At 43.9% G+C, this 27,361-nt stretch overlaps 2 protein-coding genes across 4 annotated transcripts in view; one reads left to right on the top strand and one right to left on the bottom strand.

The window, feature by feature from the left end:
* Positions 1–6,663, bottom strand: part of LOC122554944 (RCC1 and BTB domain-containing protein 2-like) — a 68,895-nt gene extending 62,232 nt beyond the window's left edge. Inside the window, exons 1-2 of one of the 2 annotated variants that reach the window (XM_043700389.2) lie at positions 6,586–6,663; positions 410–579 (exon numbers count right to left, since the gene is read on the bottom strand). In XM_043700389.2, the coding sequence (XP_043556324.1) occupies positions 410–535 (126 nt within the window). In that variant the 5' untranslated portion in view covers positions 536–579; positions 6,586–6,663. Of the gene's footprint in view, positions 1–409; positions 580–6,576 lie in introns of both variants that reach the window. The other variant, XM_043700391.2, reaches the window with a different exon arrangement.
* Positions 6,664–6,778: 115 nt separating this feature from the next.
* Positions 6,779–27,361, top strand: part of LOC122554946 (cysteinyl leukotriene receptor 2-like) — a 98,337-nt gene continuing 77,754 nt past the window's right edge. The window contains exons 1-2 of one of the 2 annotated variants that reach the window (XM_087993031.1): positions 6,779–7,028; positions 7,954–8,177. The gene's annotated coding sequence lies outside the window, so the exon portion shown is untranslated. Of the gene's footprint in view, positions 8,178–27,361 lie in introns of both variants that reach the window. The other variant, XM_087993032.1, reaches the window with a different exon arrangement.

The following is a 27,361-nucleotide window of genomic DNA, read 5'->3' as shown; positions in this document are numbered from 1 at the left end:
TGGTACGAATGAACCAGGAATGCACCAGTTGATCAAATAATCAAGAGGTCCACATAATCAATGTAAAAACACACATTAAGTAGTAGAAAGATAATGCAGGGGATATAGATCACTGTTAAGTAATTTATGCTTAAGTAAAGTAAATAATAATGAAACTTTGCCTTAAACAAAACTTACCGGCAGACAGCCTTCTCATTCGCACTCTCAACTGACTACTCAGACATCAGAGATTACAAGAATACGGTATTTCAATTATATAATTTTTGCCGGTTTATAGAGTATGCTGGTTCATTAGGAGTCAGTTTAAAAAGTTTGCTTACTTCAAAGGAAACATCTTTTCATATCAATTTTGAGTCAATAATTATGAATCAGGATGTGTGACTTGAGATGGCTAGAGAAAGGATATTACCTCATCATTTTCTGTAACATACAAGGTCTCATTACCAGACGTGCCAAAGACACAGGCCAGACGAATTGAGCGGAGGTCTTGTGGTGGAAGCAAGGCAAATAACGGCCACTTCCCAACATCCACCATGACAAGACTCTCAGTGCAGTGCTACACAGAGTGACAAAGACGACCTGGAAAGATCCAAAATAACAGAAGTAAATACTCGTTAATCTCATCAGTGCTCTTATTTTTAGTTCATGATGAAACTGTAAACTTGGAGGTGAAAAAAAGCTATCTGCTACTTAATTGCAGATTTGATTCCGGAGTCTAATGAGACTCCCGAATGCAGCTTCACTAGGTGAAGAGAGTTTCAGATGGGGTGGGGTGCTGTGCTCACAGGTGGGGATACAGAGTGCAATCGAGTCATTCCAAATTCCTTTTGGTGAGTAGGTTCGTAAAAGCACTGATAGAAACCTAGTAAGTTTCAACTACCTGCCTCGGATTGCTTGTAGCTTGGGAAGACAAGAAGAAATAAAAAAATGTAATATGGATAATATCTTAAGAAAACTACAATTCATAATTAAGTCTACTTTGACTTGGACAGACCTTTAGGCATTTGCAGACAAATAACATGAGAAAAAATATAATTGTACAAAATCTATCATTACATACATTCATGAAATCTCTTCAAACATTTACATTCTTTTACATCTCTTCTAAAAGTCCTCTCTTATGGAACACATTTACAAATGAAATGGAAGCCCACAAATCCAAGGGACCATTTTAATTTGCTCTCCTAACTAATAACCATCTAAAGGAGTGGTACAATGAAAAGGGTTTTAGCTCCTACATACACATAAGCTTCCTTTATGGCTTTTCCAGTGCCCCAGGCAAAAAAAGGGTAATTTACTGTGAACTTCACACAAAGGAATGGCCCCTGCACTCAAACCAATTGAAGAATAACAAAACTTCTATGTCATGATCCCAACATGTCCCAAAGTTCTTTGTGATCAAGTAAGTACTTTTGCAGTATAACGACAATTATAATTTAGGGAAACTTGGCATACAATTTGCACACAACAGTATTTACAAATCATGAGATAGACAACGATTTTTAAAATAACGTTGTTTGAAGGACTAATATTGGCAGGACCCAAAAAGAACTCACCAGCTCTTGTGATCTTAAGTTTTACAGCCACCTGTAGAAGCAGATGTGACCACAATTTAAAACTGCATAGTACTGCACTGGATTGGCCATCTACATTATGTACTATGTCATGGAAGAGAGCTTAAAACCACAATCTTCCAACTGAGAAATTACACTAGTATCATAGCCAAGATGTCACTACCTAGTGCAATGCATCAAGTGAGATTCTGCCAGGGTACTGCACTTCAACAAATTAATCTTTACAGCTAATGAAGTCTAACACAAAGGTGATGTAAGACTACAGGAATATGAACTTTTTATTGCAAAAGGATTTGAGTACAGGACTAGTGAAGACTTGCTTCAATTATACAGGAGCTTGATTAGATTGCACCTGTGGAGAAGCAGAGTCAATATTTCAGGTCAGAACCTTTCAAGACACGACTCCCCTTCTCCTCTGATGCTGCTTGACCTGCTGTGCTTTTTCCAGCTGCATTCTTCATCCACTCTGATTCTCCAGCATCTGCAGTCCTCACTATCTCCTAGATTGTACCTGGAATACTTTGTGCAGTTTTAGTTTTCTTATCTTAGCAAAAATATTACTGCTATAGAGGGAATGCAACGAGGATTCACCAGACTTCTCCGAGGATGGCAAAACTGTCCGACAAAGAGAGAATGGGCAAACTGAGCCTGTATTCTCTAGACTTTCAATGAGTGAGAGGTGATCTCATTGATAATTGCAAAATACTTAAAAGGATAGACAGAGTAAATCCAATTACAAATGCGGAAGTCTAAAATCAGGGGGCACAATTTAAAGATATTCTCATTTAGGAAAAATGAGAAGAAATTATTTTAATCAGAGTGTCATGAATCTATTAAATTTTCTACCCCAAACAGCTATGGAAGCTCAGATTTTAAGTGTAATTAGAGTAAAGTTTGATGGATTTCTGATTACCAATGACATGAAGTGGTATGGCGATAGTATGAGTAAAAGACATTCAAATGTTTAAACGTTTGGAAATTTCCATTGTGATTATAGATTGGAGAAGAGGGGATTGATTTCCATGGAGAAGGCCAAGATTGACGGTGACAAAAATCACAAGGGGTATGGACAAAGTTGACTTGGAGAACCTAGCCCACTCATGAACAGGTCAAGAATGAGAGAGCATTGACTTAAAGTGATAGGCAAAAGAAACAAAAGCAATACAACAAAAGCATTTCCACAGAAAATGTTATAGAGTCATGCAGCCCAATACATCCATGCCAACGAAGTTTTCTAAACTGAACAGTCCCATTTTACGGTGTTTGGTCCACATCCCTCTAAACAATTCCCATCCATGTATCTGCTCAAATGTCTTTTAAATGTTGTATTTGGATCCACCTCTACCACTTCATCTGGCACTTTGTTCAACTACCCTCTGTGAAAATGTTGCCCTTTAAGTCTCTTCAATCTTTCCCCTCTCACCTCAAAACTATTCCCTCAAGTTTTGGATGCCCCTATCCTGGGGAAAAGACCTTGGCTCTTTAATTTGGAGATGCCGGTGTTGGATTGGGGTGGACAAAGTTAATAATCACACAACACCAGGTTATAGTCCAACAGGTTTAATTGGAAGCACTAGCTTTCGGAGCTCTGCTCCTTCATCAGGCAATTCCTTTTTTTCCTTAACTCTCATTCCTCTAACATACCAAATTTACTTGCAAGAGATTGCTGGAGATTTGTGATTTACAACACTCTATTTTATCTCATTTTGAGTTTCATTCTCAGCTTTGCACCTTACTTATCACATTTCTGATTCTTATTGAAGATTTTTGACCAATAAAAGCAGGGAAGTTATGTTGAACCTTGATAGGCTCTAGTTAGGCCACAGCAAGAATGGTGCATCTAGTTCTGGTCATCACACTTCAGTAAGATGGCTAGAGTCCTTGTCAAAGCATAGAGGAGATTTAACAGAATGGTTCCAAGGATCAGTTCGAAGAATTTTAGTTACACGATTAGGTTGGAGTAGCTTCGGTTGTTCACTTGATAGCAAGTCAGCTTTGATAGAAGTGTACAACGTTACAACAAGTTTAGGTAAGATATATAAAGAAAAGCTGTTCTCATTAAATGATGGCACAGGCACTAAGCAATATAGGTTTCAAGATTTTGGGTAAGTAGCACATGGTATGAGGTGTGGTCACATGAGAAAACTCAGCATTTTCCTGATTTTAGCACATTTCTGTGTTGCAATCTCTGATAGCTGATGTTTAAAGAGGAGATGTGATGCATTTTGATAGGATGAACATTGAAAGACAACACAAAATAGGGGGCAAAACTCTATAATGAGTTGAGGAGAGCAAAAGGACCAATGTATGTGTGCACAGTTCACTGAAAGTTGCAGGACAGTTGGGAAGAGCAGTTAATAAAGCATCATGTTTTTGGCTGTATCAATTGGGGCAAGGTAGTGATGTTGAACTTGTATGAGACATTTGTTAGACTTCAGCTAGTGTATTGTGTATAATTGTAAATGCCACATTGCTGTGGTTCTGTTCGCTGAGCTGGAAGTTTTTGTTGCAAACGTTTCGTCCCCTGCCACATTGTATGAAAGATGAGAATACATTATAGAGTGCAGAAGCAATTTACAAGAATTGTTCCAGGAATGAAAAACTTCAGTTGAGGATAGATTTAAGAAACTGAGGCTGTTCTCCTTCAAGAGAAGGCTGAGAGGGGATTTGATAAAACTTTTTCAAATCGTGAACACACTGAACAGAGTAGATAGGAAGAAGCTGTTTCCACTCAAAAGAAAAAAGAACAAGGGGACATAGATCTAAGGTGATGCGCAAAGGAAGCAAGGGTGATGTGAGAAAAAATATTTCACAGAGCAACCAGTATGGAATTTACTGCCATGAAATGTGCTGAAAGCAGATTGTACCATTCAAGACAGTTTTGGATGATTATTTGGATATAAATGACAAGCAGGAACATGGAGAAAAGGCAGGAGACCGGCACAAGATATCCAAACCAATGCAATCACAACAGGCCTAATGGCCTCCATCTGTGCTGTAACAATTCTGAGAAAGCAGGACCAGCATACTATTTTAGATGATCACCCATTGTCATGTTAAATTGGTAACCCTTGAAGGGCCAAAAGGTCTACTCCTGCTCCTATTTTCTGTGTTGCTCTGCTCCTAAATAAGGCCCCTATAGAATATAGAACAGTACAGCACAGGAACAGGTTCTTGGGCCCACTAGGTCTGTGCCGACCATGATGCCATTCTAATCCCAATGGCTGCGCATGGTCTGTATCCTCTATTCCCTGCCTGTTCGTGTGTCCATCCAAATGCCTCAAACATTGGTATAGTATCTGCTTCTACCATCTGCCTAGCAGTGCATTTCTGGCACCCACTAACCTCTGTGTAACAAAACTTATCTCGCACATCTCCTTTAAACCTTCCCCCTCTCACTTTAAACCTATGCCCCTAGTATTTGACATTTCCACCCTGCGAAAAAAAGACTCCAACTATCCATGCCTCTCAAGTTTATACACTTCTGCCTGTCTGCTCCTCAGTCTCTGATGCTTTAGCAAAAAAAAATCCAAGTTTGTCCAATCTCTCCTCATAGCTAATACACTCCAATCCATGCAACATCCTGACAAACCTCTTTTGCACCCTCTCCAAAGGTTCCATTCTTCCTATAAATGTTCTCATCAAAAATTCCACAATTTCTCAGGTCAACTTCAAACACCACAATGAGGATTTGTTGGAGGTGTTGCAAATTTCTTCAGACCTTGTAGCTCTAATTTTACCAACTTACTGCAATTTTGTTCCTAAGATCCTTGAGGCAACTCAAATGTCAACACAATGACCAATAGTTTGCAAAGCTAATGCTGTCATAAGTTTGTAGAGCATCAGTCACCACCACACTCCTGTATTGCAGCAAGACCTGGACTGAGTACCAGTGACACGTTAGAGCATAAGAGAAATATGACCAGTAATTTATGTATCACATCAGTCAGATTCAAGGGCAGGATATCAAACAAATACTGCACTTGTATCATTCCTGAAGTCAACTGCACAAACTTTCAGGCAAAATTTCTGCAATATTAAATTCAATTAACTGGTCACCATGGCCAGATGGTCACTGCCAACTCTTATCTTCTCAACTTTGAAACTGCCAGCCTTCGCGGGGAACATACAAGAGCTATAAAGAAGGTGAAGCTTTATTCAAAGCATAGTATTTATTGACATTAACGCCAGGGACAAGCTCACTACACAATGATGAAAATTTATCCATCCAGCTTTAACGTGATTTGATTCACAGCATCCTAATTACAAAGTATAGTTGCTGCAGGAAGAAAAAAAGCAAATCCTGCACTCACGTTCTCACTTCAGCAAGCTTCCTGGTCCAAGTGCTCAGAGGTCAATGGGTACAGAATTGCTTGTTTGATCATAAAACTACCTTTAGTTGAAACTCAGGACATTGGGTACACATCATCCCCTAATTGACGAACAATTATAGGCATCTAAAAAGCATCAATCCACAGGATCTTGTCAACAGAGACATGTTCAAACAGAATCCCAAAAGCCCAGGATCCAATCATTTGGCTACAACTACGTCTCTATTACCAGCTAAAACCATTAATCATCGAGAGATTTTTTGAGGGTTGGGAGATAAGTTAATGTTGGATTTTTTTTGGGGGGGGGGGTGTTTAAAGTTTTTAAAGGATATAGTGCTACTACTTCGAAAAGCACTTTGATAGAAAAATTTCTATTCAGCCAAGACCAAAACAGCGCAAAGTCTGCATCCCAAATTTGTAGACATTCTGGAACACATAGGCCGCTGGACATGTCCTGGTGATACTTAGTAATCTTTTAACATATAAAGAACACGATAGGATAGACAGAAATTCTCACCCACACAGTAATAATAACTTTTTGTTGATTACAATATTAAGAGTATTTATGCTTGTGGAAGACCCTTTATGAAAGCATATACTGTATCCTTACTAAACAGGTTGAGCAAAAGGTGTCTGTTTATGACGAGAGGAATTGTATTTCCCGCACTTACAAAACTTACATTCGGATAACGTAAACAAACAGGCCCGAACCCGTTCTTCGACTCGATTACTCTTCCCATCTCCTAGGCTGGACGGATCGAGTGCCGAGCGAGCCGATCCGCGTGGGAAACTGCGAAGACCAATCAGGGTCCAGCAGCCGCCGTCACGCGCCGGATTTAGAACACGGCCGCTCGAATCCTAACGGCCGCTGTCTCGAGGCGAAGGGCCGGCACCTTTTGCATTCTGCAGCACTGGCGGGGCGGCGGCTTCAAAGGACGCTGCGTTTGGTGACAACATATGCAGGTTGCGGCAGCTAGGCTGCAGGGAGCCTGGACTTGTAAACAAGAGCATGACCATCGTATGGCATACAATTCAAAAGAGGAGAGTCATGTTGCTGAGCTGAGAGGTCCATCAAGTTACATAGAGAGTTGCAAAGAGGCCGTCTCTAAGTCAAGATTTGGAGGTACCCGTGTTGGACTGGAGTGTACAAATCACACAACACCAGGTCATAGTCCAAACAGGTTCATTTGGAAGCACTAGCTTTCTGAGCGCTGCTCCTTCATCAGGTGGTTGTAGAGGATAAGATCGTAGGACATTGAATTTATAGCAAAGATTTGCAGTATGATGTATCTGAAATTATACATTGAAAAAGACCTGGATTGTTTGTTAAGTCTCTCGTCTTTTAGAATGAACATGTTGGTTTCAGTTCTTGCAGAACATTTTTAAAGTTACGTTCTCAAGTGAACTTTAACAATTGGTGTCATTGTCAGCCCAGATAATGTATTTAAGATGTGAGCTGCCCTGTGTGAGGCTGTCTGTGCCACATTGGTCAGACTGATTCTAATCTAAAAAACGGATTTACAGAATCTTACATGGATTCATGCAGTTTTTGAGCAAAGTAAAATGTAATTCTGCAAGTACAAATTCACCCCACAAACATATAAGTGTGTGAGCGTAGAAGGGGTATAAGTCTGTGAGAGGATGTGTGTGGCAATGTTTGTGTGAGCGTATAAGAGAGGGTCTGCATGAGCGTATGGGTCTGTAGGAGTGTGTGTTTGTGTGTAGGAGTGTGTGTAGTGCAGTGGGGTCACCTGTAGTGTGACATGAACCCAAGGTCCTAGTTGAGGCCATCCCCATGAGTACCAAACATCTCAGCATCTCTTCAACCACTTTGTATTGTTGCCTGTCCTGAAGTCCATCTTGGAGGACAGTCACCCGAAGATCCGAGGTTGAATGTCCCAGACCGCTGACGTGTTCTCCAATTGGGAGGGAACACTCCTGTCTGATTGTTATCTAAGTCATGTCTCCAAAATGGTGGCAGAGTAAGACACTGTAGTTGGAGCTGTTCTGCTCGCCAGTTCCTTTTCTTTTTTTCCTCCTCTTTGCAGTGCAGACCGAGCACCGGCCGGGTCCCGGATCGACGGCAGCAGAGCGAGCACAGGCTGAGTCCCAAAAGTAATGGCAGCAGAGTGCGTGGGCCAAGCCTCGAACCACGATCACAGCAAGTGCCAACCAGGTCCTGAAGTGGCAGCAGAGGAAGTAATGGACAGAAGCCAGAGCATGGAGGCCTTTTGTTCTGAAGCCGGAGGGCACAGACTCATGTTGGAAAAGGGTTAGATCTTATTGAACTTATGTACTCTATAGTCAGTTTTTATTAACATTCTGGACATTTTAAATTCTATTCCCATGCTTACCTTTTTTTTACTCTGTAGCAACTCTTCAAGTATCTGTACCTAGTTAGTCCATACCTAAGGTGGCGCCGAGGTGACATTATAAACTTTTCACTGAACTCATTAAGTGCACATGACGAGCATGTGCAAAAAATGCCCGATCAATTTCCTTGGGTTCCAGGTTCGATTCCAGCCTCGGGTGACTGTCTGTGTGGAGTTTGCACATTCTCCCCGTGTCGGCGTGGGTTTCCACCAGGTGCTCCGGTTTCCTCCCACAATCAAAACAATGTGCAGCTTTTTTAGGTGAATTGGCCATGCTAAATTGCCCATAGTGTTAGGTGCGTTAGTCAGAGGGAAATGGGTCTGGGTGGATTGTTCTTCGGAGGTTTGGTGTGGACTGGTTGGGCCAAAGGGCCTGTTTCCACACTGTAGGGAATCTAATCTAATCTAATAAAGGCTGTTCTATTCTATTCTAAGTACAAGTGAAAAGTATACCATGACCAGGTTGCAACACACAATAACTTCTACAAATTTGAAGTGACAGTAAATTCCACTTCTTGCTTTTTCAGCATGAATTACTATATACACTTATAACTCTCAAAAGTACCTTGGACTAATTGTACTAACCACTTATTTTAATTCCCGCATTGTTACTAAACTATTATACTGCTCATTTGACATTAGTACTAGATGAGAAGAAATATCTTCCAATTAAATATTGGAAAAGCAGATTGAATAAATACAGTTGCAAGAAATGCTCTTCGATCAGGAGATGTAGAATACGTATGGGTGCAGGTAAAAAAATAACAAGGTGAAGAAGGCACTGCTAGGAATAGACCATAGACAATTAGTGGGTGGCACAGTGGTTAGCACTGCTGCCTCTCAGCGCCAGAGACCTGGGTTCAATTCCCACCTCAGGCGACTGACTGTGTGGAGTTTGCACATTCTCCCCTCCGGGTGCTCCGGCTTCCTCCCACAGTCCAAAAATGTGCAGGTTAGATGAATTGCCTGTAGTGTTAGGCAAAGGGGTAAATGTGGGGGAATGGGTGTGGGTGGGTTGTATTTCGGTGGGTCGGTGTGGACCTGTTGGGCCGAAGGGCCTGTTTCCACACTGTAAGTAATCTAATCTAATCTAATAACCGTGCAGTGGAAAGGAGAATAAATCGGAAGGTAATGAGGGATTGTCACAAAGGCAGTACAGTAATTGTGGGTAACATTAATCTTCATGCAAATTGGAAAAATCAAATAGGTAAAGGGAACCACAAGGAAAAATTCAGTATTTTTGGGATGGTTTCCTTGGGTACAACAAGGAATTTTTTTTAACCCAGTAATGTGCAACAAGGCAAGTTTAATAATGATCTCAGAGTAAAAGATCCTCAAGAAAACAGTGACCATACATGGTAGAATTTAAAGTTCAGTTTCAGGGTGCAAAACCTTAGACAGAAACAACTGTGCTAAATTGAAATAAGGTTCATTACAAACAAATCCAGGCAGGGCTAGCTGAAGTGAACTGGGAACGGAGTTTAGTAAAAAAGGTGGTTGAGGAACATTGACAGACATTCAGGAAAGTAGTTCATGGCTCACAGTAAATATATATTCCAGTGAGGAAGAAGTATCAGCCAACTTTTGTTCACTAAAAACGTTAAGGATAACATCAAAGTGGAAAAAAAACATAGAATGTGTCAATGATCAGTGGTAAACCAGAGGGTTGTCGTTTTTGCACCTACACCTCCCTATATAGAGGCCATAGTCACCATGGCGTGTTCGAAGCCTCCCCTTTAGATCTCCTGGTCCTCTCCAGTCATTATGATCTTGATTGCAGCTTATCACTGTCGTCATTCCTTCAGTAGTCCAGTACAATGAAGCCACCTCCAGTCCTGAGCTGTCTGGTATGCCCAGGACTCTATGATCTGCCTCTGACAAGCCAAATCCCCAGGACTAGGAGAAAGTAAGGACTGCAGATGCTGGAGATCAAAGTCGAGAGTGTGGTGCTGGAAAAGCACAGCAGGTCAGGCAGCATCCCCCGGAGGACGAATGCCTCATATTCCGCCTTGGGACCCTGCAACCACACGGGATCAATATGGATTTCACCAGTTTCCTCATTTACACCCCCCCCCTCCCCCCCCCCCCCCCAACATTATTCCAGTCCCAAGCCTCCAACCTGACACCACCCTCTTGACCTGTGCATCACCTTTCCCATCTATCTGCTCCACCCTCCTCTCTGACCTATCACCTTTTCCCCCACCTTCATTTACCTATTGCATTCTCAGCTACCTTCCTCCCCCCCCCCCCCCCCCCCCCCCCAACCCTACTTCCCTGCCATTTATCTCCCAGCTACCCAGCCCACAAGCCTCATTCCTGACGAAGGGCTTATGCCCAAAATGGAAATTCTCCTGCTCCTTGGATGCTGCCTGACCTGCTCTGCTTTTCCAGCACCACACTCGGCTCAAATTCCCAGGACTGACCATTGTCAACTCCCAAGCCTGTTTGGCAGGACATCCCTAACTGACCATTTCCCACTCCTTCAATTGATATCTCCGTACCACCCCATCTGATTTACCTGTAATCCCCAGACTTTCACTTGAACCATGACCCAATTTCCAAACTGCAATGACACTGATCTCCAGATTCTCTTAGAAACAAGCACCGCCATGACAGTGACCACCCCCCCTCGTCATGTAAGCTAATTATGTGGAGCCCCTAAATGACTTGTTTCTCCCCGACCCCATTAAGGGCTGATTTCCTTTGATGTTCACATATTGTGTGTTTCAAGCAAATGGTAATGCGTTTACCACACAAATTGCTGGTGCAGGTTACAGATCTGACATTGACATAGTATGCTGTAGCAAAGTGACATGTCCACCCTCTATCTGATTGAAGATTGATTGTTTAGTGAACTCCAATATTATTAGCTGCCAGCTTCACACATCATGCCAAAAGGTAAAGTAAATCACGAAGTCTGACAGCCTGTTAGTGTGCACCAAGAAAGCACTGTGAAGTAAACAGAGTCTGACAGCAACCAAACAAGTGAAGTGAGTAAACATGAAGAAACGACTTAGTTATAACATATGTTCATGTCAGTATCAGCATCCTGTGTAGCTGCATGGCCCTGTGCCCAATGCACCCTGGTAGAAGTGTGCAAATTTTATGTGTCCCTAAGGTCTGAGGTAAAGTATTGAAAGGCAGAAGTGCTGTCCAAGAGCAGGCATGATGTGCTGAGGCCAGTGATTTACTGATGCTGATCTGCATGGAGGAAGAGTTCAAGGAGGAGGGTGGCCATTAACCAAGAGGGACATTGTTCTGAAGAAAGCCAGGAGAAGCATTCAGAAAGATGCAGCTGCCAGATACCAGCTCTAATTTACATGTCAGGAAATGTTCCATCTGGTTTCTCAGTGGAGGACTGGAAAATTGGAAATGGGGGAAAATGCAGCAGTGTGGAGTTTAATGAGAAAAAAATACATGGAAATAAGAGTCGCTACTCAAAATGAGATTCTAAAGTCGCTATTTCAATCTTGAGCCAAATTTCAGACAAACTTTTCTTGAAGTTGAAAATCTTTTATATTCATTATCATAATGTATTTTCCCATCTTTTTCGCCATTGATTTTGCCAGAAAGTGCAAAATTCTGCCCAAGGTTTCAGCCAAGGTCTTCATACGCCCTAATGTCGCAAATTAAGTGAGGCCCTTCTTTCTCCACATCCACATCAAAACAAAGTTATTAGCGACCAACATGTATCCTCCCCTCCCCAAACTTACAGACAGGCATGTTCATTTAATCAGTCTCTCTCATTCCATACAGTTCAGCCATCCTGGGCAATCAGAGGAGAAATACTGAACTGGTCTACGGCTGAGTCACACCTCTATTTTCCTGTTACTAACTGGAATAAACTGATTCTGGGATGAAATTGATTCATACTATATCAAGTAATATTTACAAAGGTTACAATTTCACTAATTTACCTCTTCCTCACATCCTCCATCACCAATCTAAATGTAAGAACAACTCCTCAGGCTCCAATTATTTCTTTTTTTCAGATCAAATGGTTTGTTAACCCACCATTCTAACTTTCAGTGCACACCAGGTTCCAATACCGAAACTCTCAGGTTAGTAAGTTGCCAACATGACTTGTATAAATGATCTTGAAACGAAGAAAGTGAATCCCAGGAATTATGCTATAAAAGGTTAGATTGAATCCATTAGAAAGATTTAATGGGATAAGGATAAAATAGGAAAAGAGAAAATCAAAGACTTGCACATTGAATTTGTTCATGGTGTGGATATCGAGCAAGATTCTCCATACCAAACTGGAGAAAGAGACCAAGAGACAAGGAAGGACAGGACTGGAAGCTCCCTGGTATACAGTCATTCTGCTGACTCTGCAATCCCATTTGCTGTCACACCCCACAGTTTGGGAACTGCTGATTTACAGTGAGCATAATGAAAGTAAAGTTTTGATGACATGATGGTTTTATTAAAGCATGAAGGCCAAGAATTGAGTTTTAACTAATGGTGATTGGTGGAATACGTAGCTGATAACATATTCAGTGACCACTCAAAAGCATGCGGGCTCACTGTTTGATAGTACACTAGTTGATCACTCAATGGCACAGTAGCTGCCTGTCCAATATTACATTGGTTGACTGGCCAAGAACAGACTGGATTACCTTCTGACAGCAAAATGGCTGTTTGCTCAATAATGCATTGGCTGTCTTCCACATAGTCTGATGCATTGTAAGGACTGGGCTTCATTGGCATCAGGTTGGCAGGTTGCAAATGGAACAGGAATATTCATGGGGTAGTTCACTGCATTGTACTATCAAAAGAAATTGATAAATGCAGCAAGTCAGGTTAGCTTAGAGCAGCACATAATCAAGTAAAAAAGCTGAAAGGAAATATCAGTGTAAAGTATTTTTATCCATGTAATTAAACAGGAGAATAAATTCAAGAAGTTAGTACATTTCTGCTTAACTCCTTGTTGCTTGCTTTAGTTTAACACATCAGTGTGGAAAGAGTAGATAATATGGTGAGTAACCCTTTTAATTGTGTGATAATTTTAATTATTGTAAATATGCTCCTTGGCAATGAAAATTCACTTTTATAAGGATGGTGTCGTAATTATTTCCAGTTTTGTTTTTGTTGAAGATTCTTTAAAAATATTTTAGTCTTCCTTTTTGTCTTTTATTGTTCTCTCTTTATTCCAACTATTTATTTTAGATTGCTTCCACCAATTTGAATTTAATATTCTAATTTATATTTTGCCTGGTGCACAAGGAATCACAGTCAGTTTACTTCCATATCAAGTAACTGTTTACATTGTCTTAAAATTATGGATTAGGCCTCCAGTAAAATTGTTAGAAAGTGGAATTACATGCAAAAATTTCAAACACTTGAATTTAATTTGAATGTTAAGTGTTTGCACATCCCATGGATTCACAATTCTTTTATTTCTAACATAATTTTTACTTTTGTTGTTGAAAACTTATATTACAGAAAAGAATTACTTCCTAGTTTCAAATTTCTGAGATGCAACCACTATTATAGTTCCTCGCCAAACCCACCATAAGCCTAAATATTGTTCCTGACATACCCCATGATAAACATAAATATGCTTCCCTATGTAACTTACTATAAATATGATTTAGTATGGATATGATTTATTAGCCATTACAGAGATATGGTTACAGGCTGGTCACGACTGGGAGTTAAATATCCAGGGGTATCAGACTATTCGGAAGGACAGACAGAAAGGTAAGGGGAGATGGTGTAGCTCTGATATTCGAGGACGATGTCAGGGTGATGCTGAAAGATGATATAGGTTCTATGGACAATAAGGTTGAATCCATTTGGGTGGAAATTAGAAATTCTAAGAAGAAAAAGTCACTGATAGGCATAGTCTATAAGCCACCAAATAATAACATCACATCGTGATGGGCAATAGCCAAAGAAATAACTAATGCCTTTAAAAATGATATGGCAATTATCATGGGCGATTTTAATCTACATGTCAATTGGTCGAACCAGCTCAGCCAGGGTAGCCTTGAGAAGGAGTTTGTTGACTGTATCAGTGATAGTTTTCTTGAACATTATGTAATGAAACCAACGAGGGAGCAAGCTATCCTCCATCTGGTCCTGTGTAATGAGACAGGAATATTTAATGACCTCATAGTTAGGGATTCTCTTGGAAGGAGTGATCACAGTATGGTTGAATTTAGAATACAGATGGAGAGTGTGAAGATAAAATCCATTACCGGGGTCCTGTGCTTAAACAAGGTAGACTACAATAGAATCTGGGAGGGCTTGGCTAAAGTAGACTGGAAACAAAGATTTTATGGTGGGTCAGTTGATGAGCAGTGGAGGACTTTTGTTGAAGAAAACTCTCGAGACTCTGACCTTGCGAACTGATTAGTTTATTACATGATATATCATGGGGAATTCACCGTCCTAACTATGGCTCGGTGTTATTCTGAAGTACATCAGGATACTACAGGATTATATAGAGAAAACAGAAAGGAGTTGATCGTTAATTACACAGTTTGGCATGCTTACAAGTTGGTACTAAATTAGAGGTTAGTCATTAAGTTCAAAACTAAAGCACTATTATGCATTCTACAAGTGGACAGATCAAATGGTATCACCACCTGCTCTAGTTACACAGATAGCTAATACTAAGCAGAGATATCCCTAATTGGCTGAATGACTGTGAAGAGGCAATAACCAGAGAAGGAAGGGGGACTAATTGGAAAGTCTATGTCAGCTTGACTGGTTCTACAGCCTGCGCTGATCATTCAGCAAAGGGAGGAGACACTATCTTGAGAAGGAAGATAAAGACAACCTTTCACATTACCTCAGAGTAAGGAATGCATAGCCAGCAAAGTTCTGGCTGGGGACACAAAATGGAACTCTCAACCGAATCAGGAAAATGGCTTCCAGGCAAATAATGTTAACTTTTCCCCAACAACGTTTGTTAGAAACGAAAATCGCTTCTCAATAATCGCTCTAGACAAATTCAGGAAAACAAAGTTTTATTAGCAAGTCTGCAGAGTTGGGCACTCTTCTGAGAAAAGCGCGCCAGGCTAACAAAGTTTTCGATTAAATACAGTTCAAGCTCCTCCCTTCTATAGCTCTAAAGAGTCATGAGGTTCACATTCTGAACATTCATTATTTTTCCATTCTGGACCCTTATCACAAAGTCTGCAGTATATGTCTCCCTAGTTGTTTTTCTAGCCTGCAGTCTTATCAGTCAAGGACTTATTCTTCTCTGTCAGAGTTAGTGGTCTTATCAATCAAGGACTTGTTTTTCTACTCTGTCTCGTCCTTTATTATAGAGAAGCATGTTTTACCCTACCCCCACGGCTCTATTCCCCTTAGACTCTGAGGTCATGCACATCTTAACTATTTGTACCGAAATCGTCTCTCTCAATTCCACCCTTTCTGTTTTTAAGATGTGCATGACAAAGACAAGCGTCCTCCCATCAGGGGCCCGGGAAATCCTTGGTCTTTCGCAGCAACAGCACCTTAAGTTCCTGCGTTCCATGTTGGGGTACCGCCACTGCCTGGAGTTGGGAAATATTTTTCTGGATTAAAGATTGAACACAGGGGATCAGGCAGGGTAAGATGAGTAGAAGCATTACGCCCCCCCAGCCACCAGTAACGCCGTGCGCCACCAACTACCACCTAGGAGACCATCCCACCATCCGATGCCACCAAGAGGGCGCCAGGATTGGACCGGCACTTGGGCCAGTTTCCGAAATCTATCGGAAATCTTCAAAACCGCTTTACCATTATCGTCAATTTTCAGACAGCAGTTAGTCAGGTTAAACTGCCCGCACACGCCCCCTTCCGAGGCCAACAGATAATCCAAGGCAAGCCGGTTTTGGTATATAGCAGCCCTCATCTGATCCTGCTGCATAGCCAGCAACTCCAGGGCCAGGGCGGTCTGATTAGTAATGACCTCTACGACTGCTTGGAGCCTGATAATTCGGTTTAACATATAGATAGGAGTACGGTATCCCCATGATCCGTCCTGTGCCCACGTAGCAGGCCCGTAGTATTCAATAATACGGGCCGGTGGCCACTCATCCCCCCAATCACCGACTTGGATATCCCTTGGCGACCTACGCAGGGAGTCAAAGAGTTTAACTCCCAAATCATCGCCTTCCTCCCGGGGTAATAGGAAGAATTCAAGTCTTATTAGACCCAGGAAGCATACTCCAGCCCATCCCATGGGCAGTTTGGAATATGCCTGATTACCGCATATCCAAAATAGGCCATCTGGAGCAGGCCCTCCCTGCCTCACAACGTCATCCCACAACTCCTTTACCCCAGGGACGCTCTCATAAGGACCAGGACCACTGCAATTCCAGTATTCGGATTGTTGGCCCCATGGCAGAGACAGGATTATTCCAGCATTGATTCCCCTGACAACCACCGCTCCACACTCTTTTCATGCCATCGGAAGGGTCAGCACTTAGCTCGTAAGAGGAGGAATCAGAACGTAACCGAATGCAATTTTGATGATCTCGGTTTGCAATGTACCAAGCAATATTCTCAGGCCACCATACTTGTGTGGTGGCATTCAATACACTCTGACAGGGACTAATTCCTACCTCCACGGTCCCCTTGCCTTCAACACATAACTGGCCCTCAGGGCTATTTGTCAGTCTCCACCCCTGGCTTTTCCTTTCGTTGACATGTGTCCAATTGTATTGAAGCAATTCCCATATGTCTAAGCTTTGCCCAGTCCACGGCCATTGTTCTGACATATGTGGCCCCCCACAAACCCAGCAATTGCTAACATTTAAAACAGTGGCAATCCTAGAGGTGAGATCAATAAACAGGTTTTGTGTTACATCAGGGAGCTCAATCTGCTCTTCTACCTCTTTGTATATAGATGGCACTTTAGAGACAACGACCGTTCTCTTTCTCTAACTCCCGTTCAGTGTTCTGAACTCTGGTCTCCTTGACTCTGTCAACCTGCTCTGTGAGCAACACGGAGGGTAGGCCCCACTGCCCATCTTTGTTAACACACACCCAGCGGTCATTTTTAGGGCACCCACGGACTTTGCCACCGTACCCTTTATTATACACTTGATAATAGGGTTTTCCATCCCCCCAACATTCTTGCCGTGCATTCACATCGTAACACCGATCGTTCACATGGGAGTGAGACACAAATGATCCCGAGTAGATCTGACTCCCAAGTCTCACCGTAGTCCGACATTTGTCACATCTCCCCTCGCCCTCCCCCACATACAGGAGTAAACCGATCAATATCCCCACCAATACAGTCCAGGTAGAGTTCATTGTCGCTGTCTTTTCAGCTTTACCACCAATGGCTTGTCCCCTGGCCCGCATGTCCAAGTGCTCTCTCCTTCTGGCGGAACAGGCCCCTTTATCCTCGATGCGTGGGCCCACCCTTTTTCTTTCGTCCGAACAGCGGCTTCAGTTGTTAACAGGACCAGGAACGGTCCTTCCCACTGCGGCTGGAGCTTTTCGGCCCTCCAGGTCTTTACAAGTACCCAATCTCCGGGCTCCACCTTATGCAAGAGGAAGTCGAGCGGCGGAGTCTGAGCCAGGAGACCCTTCCTCCGAAGTTCTGCAAAAGAACGGGATAAGGCCAGTAAATAGTCTCTGACAAATACATCTCCCCCTTGTAGAGTGGGACACCCATCAACCTTACTCCAATATGGTAATCCGAACAGCATCTCATAGGGGGAGACCCCGATATCCCTGCGAGGTGCTGTACGTATCCTCAATAGGGCAATGGGAAGGCACTTTGGCCATGGTAACTTAGTTTCTAACATCAGCTTAGTCAATTGGGTCTTGAGCGTGCCATTCATTCTCTCAACTCGACCCGAGCTCTGAGGATGCCAGGGTGCATGGAATTTCCATTGGATACCCAGGGCAGTACAGATCAAATGGTGTAGCCTAGAAACAAAATGTGTCCCGCAGTCTGAGTCGATAGATTCCATTATGCCATATCTCGGGATTATGTTCTCTAACAATAGACGGGCCACGGTTGGTGCATCAGCTTTGGCGGTTGGGAAAGCCTCTACCCAGTGAGTGAAATGGTCTACTATTACTAGCAGATACTTCCATCTCTGTACTGGGGGTAAGTCTGTAAAGTCAATTTGGATCCTCTGGAATGGCCTAATTGCGAGGGGCTGACCACCAGCTGGCATAGAACGCATGGCTTTCTTGTTAATTCGCTGGCAAGTGGGGCATCCGACTATTTCTTGTTGGGCTAACGTGTATATCCCCCTACATACATAGTCTCTCAGAATCGTGTCACACATGGCTTGCACCCCCCAGTGGGTCTGATGGTGTAATCGGTGCAGAATACTCCGGGTGATCTGTTTGTTCAGTACTTGTCTCCCATCAGGAACCGTCCACTTCCCGTTAGTTTCTAGCCGGGCACCCAATTGATCCATTTTATCAATCTCCCCCTGGGTGAAGACGGGTTGTTTAGCGAGCCCTTCCCTCAACGGTATTAATGTTAATAATTGGACGGATTTTTCGACCGCTGCCCGCTTGGCTTCCTCATCTGCCAGCCGGTTTCCCACCGCTTCCGGTGTCGACCCCTTCTGGTGACCGGGTACATGGACTACTGCGAGTTCTGTAGGCAACGCCAGGGCTTCCAACGTTAGGCTGATCATTTGTTCGTGAGCTAATTCCTTTCCCCGGGAAGTTATCAATCCTCGCTCTTTCCAGATTTTCCCGAAAGTATGAACAATTCCGTATACATACTTTGAGTCAGTATATATGGTCCCCACTTTCCCCTCCAACAACTTCAGGGCCCTCTGGAGGGCGTACAACTCACAGGATTGGGCTGACCACTTCCCGGACAGTCGTCCGGACTCGATCGTCCGTTTCGTTGCGCCATCTACGACCGCATAGCCACTGTACCGTACCCCATTTATGCACCGGGAGGACCCGTCGATGTACAGTTCCTGTCCTTCACCCAGCGGAGCCTCTTGCAGGTCCTTTCGGCTTTTGGTCTGTAAGTCTACAAATTCCACTCAATCATGCTCCTGTTCCCCATCTGCAGGACGTCCGTATAGAAACTGGGCAGGGTTGCAACTGAGATCTTTTGCAAAATTGAGATCGTCTCCGGTCATCAAAATCGTCTCATGCTTCAGGATGCGAGTCTGTTAACCAGCGGTGAGCCTTTTGAGCCAGTATGGTACTAACCGAATGTGGGGAGTATACTGTGATTCTTCCTCCAAAGGTAAGTTTCCGGGCCTCTTCTACTAACATTGCCGTAGCTGCCACTGCCTGGATACAGGTCGGCCATCCACGTGACACAGGGTCTAACATTTTTGACAAAAATGCAACCGGCTGACGTTTCCCTGCCCGCAGCTGGGTAAGCACACCCTGGGCAATTCCGCCGGCGCTATTAACATATAACTGGAACGGTTCCTTCAGGGTGGGTAAAGCCAATACCGGAACTCGGATCAGTTTATTTTTAAGAATATTAAATCGCTGCTCCTCCTCATCTGACCAGTCCAGTTTTTGTTCTTCTTGTCCCAGTTTGTCGTACAAAAACTTTACTAGAGTGGTGTAACTTTCAATCCATATCCGGCAATACCCTACTAGCCCCAGGAACTGTCTGATTTCCTTCTTCGTCCTGGGTATTGGCATACCCGTAATCCCCGATATTCGTTCTGGCGTGATACGGCGATGCCCCTTACTAACCTGATGGCCCAGATATCTTACTACTTGCTCCACAAACTGGAGTTTTGTCCTGGAGACGCGTAGGCCCTGTTTCCCCAGGAAGTTCAGCAGGGCAACGGTGTCTGCTCGTACCTCCTCTTCTCTCGGTCCTGAGAGTAAGAGATCATCGACATATTGGAGCAATTGATTCTCCGCGTTACACCGAAATCCTCCTAAGATCTGCTCTAGTATTTGTCCAAACAAGTTGGGTGACTCCGTGAATCCCTGCGGCAAGACTGTCCATCTTAACTGTCGCTTTCGTCCTGTGAAGGGATTCTCCCATTCAAATGCAAAAAGGTTCCGACTTTCTTCGCCAAGGGGGCAACTCCAGAAGGCATCCTTCAGATCTATTACGCTGAATCATTCATGTTCGGGGGAAATTTTACTCATTAACGTGTAGGGATTGGGTACCACCGGGTATCTAGCCTGGACTACTTCATTCAACCCCCGCAAGTCTTGCACCAGCCTATACGTCCCATCCGGCTTTCTCACAGGGAGTATTGGAGTATTGAAAGGGGACATACATTCCTCCAGTAGTCCATCTGTGATTAATCTATCACAGGTTGTAACCCTTCCCGTCCTTCTATAGCAATCGGATACTGTTTCCTTCTTACTGGGCCTTTTCCTGGTAACATGGTGATTTGGAGAGGTTTGATGTTTAGCCCCCCCTCTGTTCCCCTCCCGGTACCAAACTCCCGGGTCTATTTGTTGATCATCATCTTCGGTGAGGGCGAACAACCGTACCACCATTTCCCCGTTACTTGGTACCGTTCCGATCCCTAGTTTGACCTGCAAGTCTCTTCCTAACAAATTAAACCCCGCCGATGGCAGTAGAAGGAGGTCTCGTTTAGTAGTTCTGTTTTCATACCTAATTTCCACGTCCTCCACTACTGGGACTTGCAATGTCTTTTCTCCAATGCCAGATACCCCCATAACTGTTCTTCCTGCTCGGGTGCCGGGGGGTATTTGGATTATACTTAATCTTTCGGCTCCCGAGTCCACCATAAATGTGATCTCCGACTCTTGGGGCCCTACTTTCAAGTTTACCAGGGGTTCCTGTCGATAGTCCTTTTGCCCCAAGGGTAGGAACCCCCGACCTCCCTAATCTTCCTCCATCAGGGCGTACGACCGCACTTCCCGCTTGTAGCGGGGGCACTCTCGCTTAAAATGTCCCTCTTCATTACAGTAGTAACATCTGAGTATCCTCCTCGTTTCCCTGTCGCGGCCTCGAGTTCCTCCACCCTTCCTTTGTTTCGGCCCCGGTCCTCTTTTCCTCTTCTCTTGCCACGACTCTCCCCTTTCCGGTTCCTGCCACGGCTCCCCCTTTTCCCTCCTTCCAGCTGTCACTTGTTGCACCGTCTGCATCATTATCTTTGTCGCCTTCTTTTGCTTCTCATCGTCCCTTCTCACAAACACCTTTTGCGCCTCCCGTAGTAGTTCACTCAGAGGTTTACTATCCCAATCATCCATTTTCTCTAACTTCTTTCGTATGTCCGGCCAGGCTTTTGACACAAACTCTACCCGTATGAGTTGCTGTCCCACTTCCGTCTCAGGGTCCACCCCAGCGAACTGCTGCAAGTTCTTCCTAATCCTGTCTAGGAAGTCTGTAGGGGTTTCTTCCGGGTTTTGATGATTCCCAAAGGCCTTGGTAAAATTGTGCCCCTTCGGGGCTGCCTGCCTTATTCCTTTTATCCAATATTCCCGCATATCCCTCATGTTGCGTCTTCCTTCTTCCGTTTGCTTATCCCACTCGGGGTCGGTGAGGGGAAATTTCTGCTCCCCTCCTGCTCCTCCCTCTCTCTCCCAGACCAACAGCGCAGCTTGTCGTATCATCTGTCGCTCCTGGCTAGAGAACAATGTTCCCATGATGGAATACATCTCATCCCACGTACAAGTATTTGGCCCCAGGAACTGATCTAATTGTTCAGCCAGGCCCATGGGGTCCTCCAGTAGGCCCTTCATCTCCCTCTTGTAATTCCGTACTTCAGTACTCGTTAAGGGGACGTTCACATATCCCGTCCCTCCTTCCGCGCCTCCCATGGGCACTTCCCGGAGTGGATTCATTCTTGCAATCGGGACAGAGTTCCGTCTGTGACTCTTTTCAGCTTGAGATCTAGTCTGTACTCCTGAGGCACCTGGTGGTTCCTCCCCGCTTTCTTCCCCTTCCCCTGAATCGTCGCCACCCGAAGGACCATTTTGTGGGGCCGACGGGGTCACGTAGGGCAGCGGTAAGTGATCTAAAGGTTCCCATTCTTTCTGCCCTTTCGAGTCTTCATTGGTTACCTTCATTTTGCAAGATAGTGTGACTGGCAGCCAACAAAGGGCGTAATCACTTTTCCCCCCGAGTAACATTAGGTTTCGAATTGACATATAAAATTAGAGCTTGCCAGACCCAGTCTTCATCAGTGCCGAATTTAGGCCACCACACTGAGTCTCCCTGAATAGGTGTTGGGGACCACGTTTGACAGTATCTCACCATCTTCTTTCTAGATTTTCCTTTTCTCCTACCCTGATCCCAATTATTTAACATTATTCCTAACGGACTATCGTCAGGTACCCCGGGGTATTTTTCATTGTCTACACTCAAGCCTACCTTTCCCTTATTCGTCTTGGATCCCTTACTTCCCATTGCCGAGGACTTTGTAAAATCGGAGATTCCTGTATTATCCCGTGATAATCTATCACTATTTAGCCAATTCCCGGATCTTCAGTCCCGTGATCGCCCAGGTCCCTTTGCAGGCACCCCCGGTCTTTGGATTCCTGTGTCCTACGTCTCTGTGAAACAGATCACAGGCACCCCGTAGGTCTAAGTTCCTCCGCAAACACGGTCTCTGCAAAATCCCGCACAGACGAGCCCCGGTCTCTAGATTCCTGAGTCCCACGTCTCTGTAGAAAAATCTACAGGCACTCCGCAGGTCCCCAGTCCTCCGGAAAGACGGTTCCCGCAAGTCTGTTCTTACCTGGGTTCGGTGCACCGAAATTACTCGATCGTTAACCGTCCCCACTGCCTCGACCACACCCTTCCTTTGTTCTCCTGAGCCTTCCGGATATCACTCGCTCAAGCCGCGCGGGGCGACAAGCAAGGAATCAGGGACTTCCCAACTCGGCAGGGTGCACCTTCTCCGATGTCCTTCCTCAGCCCCCCCTCGCGGCCGGAGTGTTGATCGGACGAGCCCCCAAGTTTGTTAGAAACGAAAATCGCTTCTCAATAATCTATCTAGACAAATTCAGGAAAACAAAGTTTTATTAGCAAGTCTGCAGAGTTGGGCACTCTTCTGAGAAAAGTGCGCCAGGCTAACAAAGTTTTTGATTAAATACAGTTCAAGCTCCTCCCTTCTATAGCTCTAAAGAGTCACGAGGTTCACATTCTGAACATTCATTATTTTTCCATTCTGGACCCTTATCACAAAGTCTGCAGTATATGTCTCCCTAGTTGTTTTTCTAGCCTGCAGTCTTATCAGTCAAGGACTTATTCTTCTCTGTCAGAGTTAGTGGTCTTATCAATCAAGGACTTGTTTTTCTACTCTGTCTCATCCTTTATTATAGAGAAGCATGTTTTACCCTACCCCCACGGCTCTATTCCCCTTAGACTCTGAGGTCATGCACATCTTAACTATTTGTACCGAAATCGTCTCTCACAACGTTCAAAGCAATTTTTCAATTTGGTCAGCAAAAATATATTCCAGTGAAAAGGTAGGATTGTAAGAAAAGGGGTAATCTGCTATGGGTGTCTAAAGAGATAAGGGAGGCTATCAAATTGAAAGAGAAAGAGAATTGTGAAACATGACCTACCTTTCATGAACCCATGCTGAGTCTGCCCAACGGGACAATTTCTACAGAGATGCCTTGCTATTTCTTCCTTGATAATAGACTCAAGCATCTTCCCCATTACAGAGGTTAAGCTAACAGGTCTATAATTCCCCACCTTTTGTCTACCTCCCTTTTTTAACAGTGATGTCACATTTGCTGTTTTCCAATCTGCTGGGACTGCCCCAGAGTCCAGCAAATTTTGGAAAATTACCACCACTGCACTTGCTATTTCTCCCGCCATCTCTTTTAAAGAGTACCCTAGGATGCATTCCATCAGGGCCAGGAGACTTGTCTATCCTTAGTTCCATTAGCTTGCCCAACACTTCCAGAATAGTGGGAAACTTTAAAGATCAACAGAAAGCCACAAAAAAAGCTATAAAGAAAAGTAAGATAGAACATGAGAAAAAAAGCTAGCACAGAACATAAAGACAGCAAAATTTCTATAAAAATATAAAATAATAAAGAGTGGATGAAGTAAACATTGGTCTTTTAGAGGATAAGGGGCATTTAGTTAAGGGATATGATGAAATGGCCGAGGTATTGAACAGGTATTTTGTGCCAGTGGTCACAGTGGAAGACACTAATAACATGCCAGTAATTGACAAAGAGATGAAGGTAGGTGAGGACCGGAAACAATCATTATCATCATCAAAGAGGAAGTGTTGGGCAAGCTAATGGAACTAAGGATAGACAAGTCTCCTGGCCCTGATGGAATGCATCCTAGGGTACTCTTTAAAAGAGATGGCGGGAGAAATAGCAAGTGCAGTGGTGGTAATTTTCCAAAATTTGCTGGACTCTGGGGCAGTCCCAGCAGATTGGAAAACAGCAAATGTGACATCACTGTTAAAAAAGGGAGGTAGACAAAAGGTGGGGAATTATAGACCTGTTAGCTTAACCTCTGTAATGGGGAAGATGCTTGAGTCTATTATCAAGGAAGAAATAGCAAGGCATCTCTGTAGAAATTGTCCCGTTGGGCAGACTCAGCATGGGTTCATGAAAGGTAGGTCATGTTTCACAATTCTTTTGGAATTCTATGAAGACATTACAAGCAAGGTGGACAACGGGGACTCAGTGGATGTGGTGTACCTAGATTTCCAAAAGGCCTTTGACAAGGTGCTGCACAGGAGGCTGCTGCATAAGATAAAGATGTATGGCATTATGGGTAAAGTATTAGCATGGATAGAGAATTGGTTGACTAATAGAAAGCAAAGAGTGGGGATAAATAAGTGCTATTCTGGCTGGCAAACAGTAACTAGTGGTGTGCCTCAGGGATCAGTTAGGACCACAATTCACAGTTTTTAGAGATGATTTGGAGTTGGGGACCACATGTAGTGTGTCAAAGTTTGCAGATGACACTCAGATAAGTGACAGAGCAAAGTGTGCAGAGGACTGTGAAACTTTGCAGAGGAACATAGATACTTTGAGTGGGCAAAGGTCTGGCAGATGGTATACAATGTTAGTAAACGTGAAGTCATCCATTTTGGCAGGGGTAACAGTAAAAAGGATTATTATTTGAATGGTTAAAAAGTTGCAGCATGCTGCTATGCAGATGGAACTGGGTGTCCTTGTGTGTGAATCACAGAGGGTTGGTCTGCAGGTGCGACAAGTAATTAGGAAGGCAAATGGAATTTTGTCCTTCATTGCTAAAGAGACTGAGTTTAAAAACAGGGATGTTATGTTGCAGCTATACAGGGTGCTGGTGAGGCCATACCTGGAGTACTGTGTGCAGGTTTGGTCTCCTTACTTGAGAAAGGATGTACTGGCATTGGAGGGGGTGCAGAGGAGGTTCACTAGGTTGATTTTGGAGTTGAGGGGTTGGCTTATGAGGAGAGACTTAGTAGACTGGGATTATATTCATTGGAATTCAGAAGAATGAGGGAAGATCTTACAGAAACACATTAAATGATGAAGGGAAGAGATAAGATAGAAGTAGAGAAGATGTTTCCACTGGCGGGTGAAACTAGCCTCGATTAGAGGGAGCAGATTTAGGACTGAATTGAGAAGGAAAGTCTTCACCCCCGGTTTTGTAAATCTATGAAATTCCTTGCCCAGTGACGTAGTTGACGCAAAGTCAGTAAATGTTTTTGAAGCTTAGTTTTTTTTGAACAATGAAGGAATTAAGGGTTACAGTGAGAGTGCAGGTAAGTGGAGCTGAGGCCGTGAAAAGGTCAGCCATGATCTTGTTGAAGGGCGGAGCAGCCTTGAAGGGCCAGATGGCCTAGTCCTGCTCCTAGTTCTTATGGTTTTATGTAAATTCCAAAATACTTCCTTATATCACACACTATAAACCATTTGATTACTTTCTATAGAATAACAGCATTTTTTAACATAATGAAGGATGGAACCTAATTGGTCCTCGAAAGATGTAGGCTACGGGAAGAAGTTTGAGAAAATTGCATGGGAAATTGGGAGGGACCTTTCCCAACATCGGGGAAAACCCATTGCATTTTTGAACAGAATTCCAGGCATGGAGATGAGATTCTCACTATGCAATGGTCAAATGCCCATTAACTGGAATTATTGCTATTGTCAGCCTCATTAACTGCAAATCTTGTTTTATTAATAAGTTTCCCATCCTTTTATTCACTGCAAGAAGCTACACATCTACAATTCCCAACATGAAAGTCAGAAAGACTTCAGCTCATTGGCTCCTCCAGATCTCCATTTTGGAGTCTCAAGGTATGCTGAAGGACACCTAGTGCAATCACTTCCCCCTTCCACAGACAATGTGCCAACATCTGCCAGCCTCTAAGGACCCATGTGGTACTTCTCCAAATCACTTACAGTATGTCTGTGTACTTCAGAGTTGCACTTTGTGACACACCAATAACCAGGATTGCAGTGCTGCTGTGAAAATGCTTTGTGTGCAGGGACAAGTGCCCAGCTCATGGACTGGACGAGGTAAAAACAATGACTGCAGATGCTGGAAACCAGATTCTGGATTAGAGGTGCTGGAAAAGCACAGCAGTTCGGGCAGCATCCGAGGAGCAGTAAAATCGAAGTTTCGGGCAAAAGCCCTCCAGGAATACAGGCAGAGTGCCTGAAGGGTGGAGAGATAAATGAGAGGAGGGTGGGGAGAAAGTAGCATAGAGTACAATAGGTGAGTGGGGGAGAGGATGAAGGTGATGGGTCAGGGAGGAGGGTGGAGTGGATAGGTGGAAAAGAAGATAGGCAGGTAGGACAAATCATGGGGACAGTGCTGAGCTGGAAGTTTGGAACTAGGGTGAGGTGAGGAAAGGGGAAATGAGGAAACTGTTGAAATCCACATTGATGCCCTGGGTTTGAAGTGTTCAGAGGCGGAAGATGAGGCGTTCTTCCTCCAGGCGTCTGGTGGTGAAGGAGCGGCGGTAAAGGAGGCCCAGGACCTCCATGTCTTCGGCAGAGTGGGAGGGGGAGTTGAAATGTTGGGCCAAAGTGCGGTGTGGTTGATTGGTGCGGGTAAACCAGAGATGTTCCCTAAAGTGCTCTGCGAGGAGGCGTCCTGTCTCCCCAATGTAGAGGAGACTGCATCAGGAGCAACGGATACAATAAATGATATTGGTGGATGTGCAGGTAAAACTTTGGATGTGGAAGGATCCTTTAGGGCCTTGGATGGAGGTGAGGG

This window comes from Chiloscyllium plagiosum, unplaced genomic scaffold (assembly GCF_037043375.1).
Source record: "Chiloscyllium plagiosum isolate Xiang-an unplaced genomic scaffold, Cpla_swu_hap1 HiC_scaffold_12, whole genome shotgun sequence".
Taxonomy (NCBI): domain Eukaryota; kingdom Metazoa; phylum Chordata; class Chondrichthyes; order Orectolobiformes; family Hemiscylliidae; genus Chiloscyllium; species Chiloscyllium plagiosum.
This window is presented reverse-complemented; position numbering and strand designations above follow the sequence as displayed.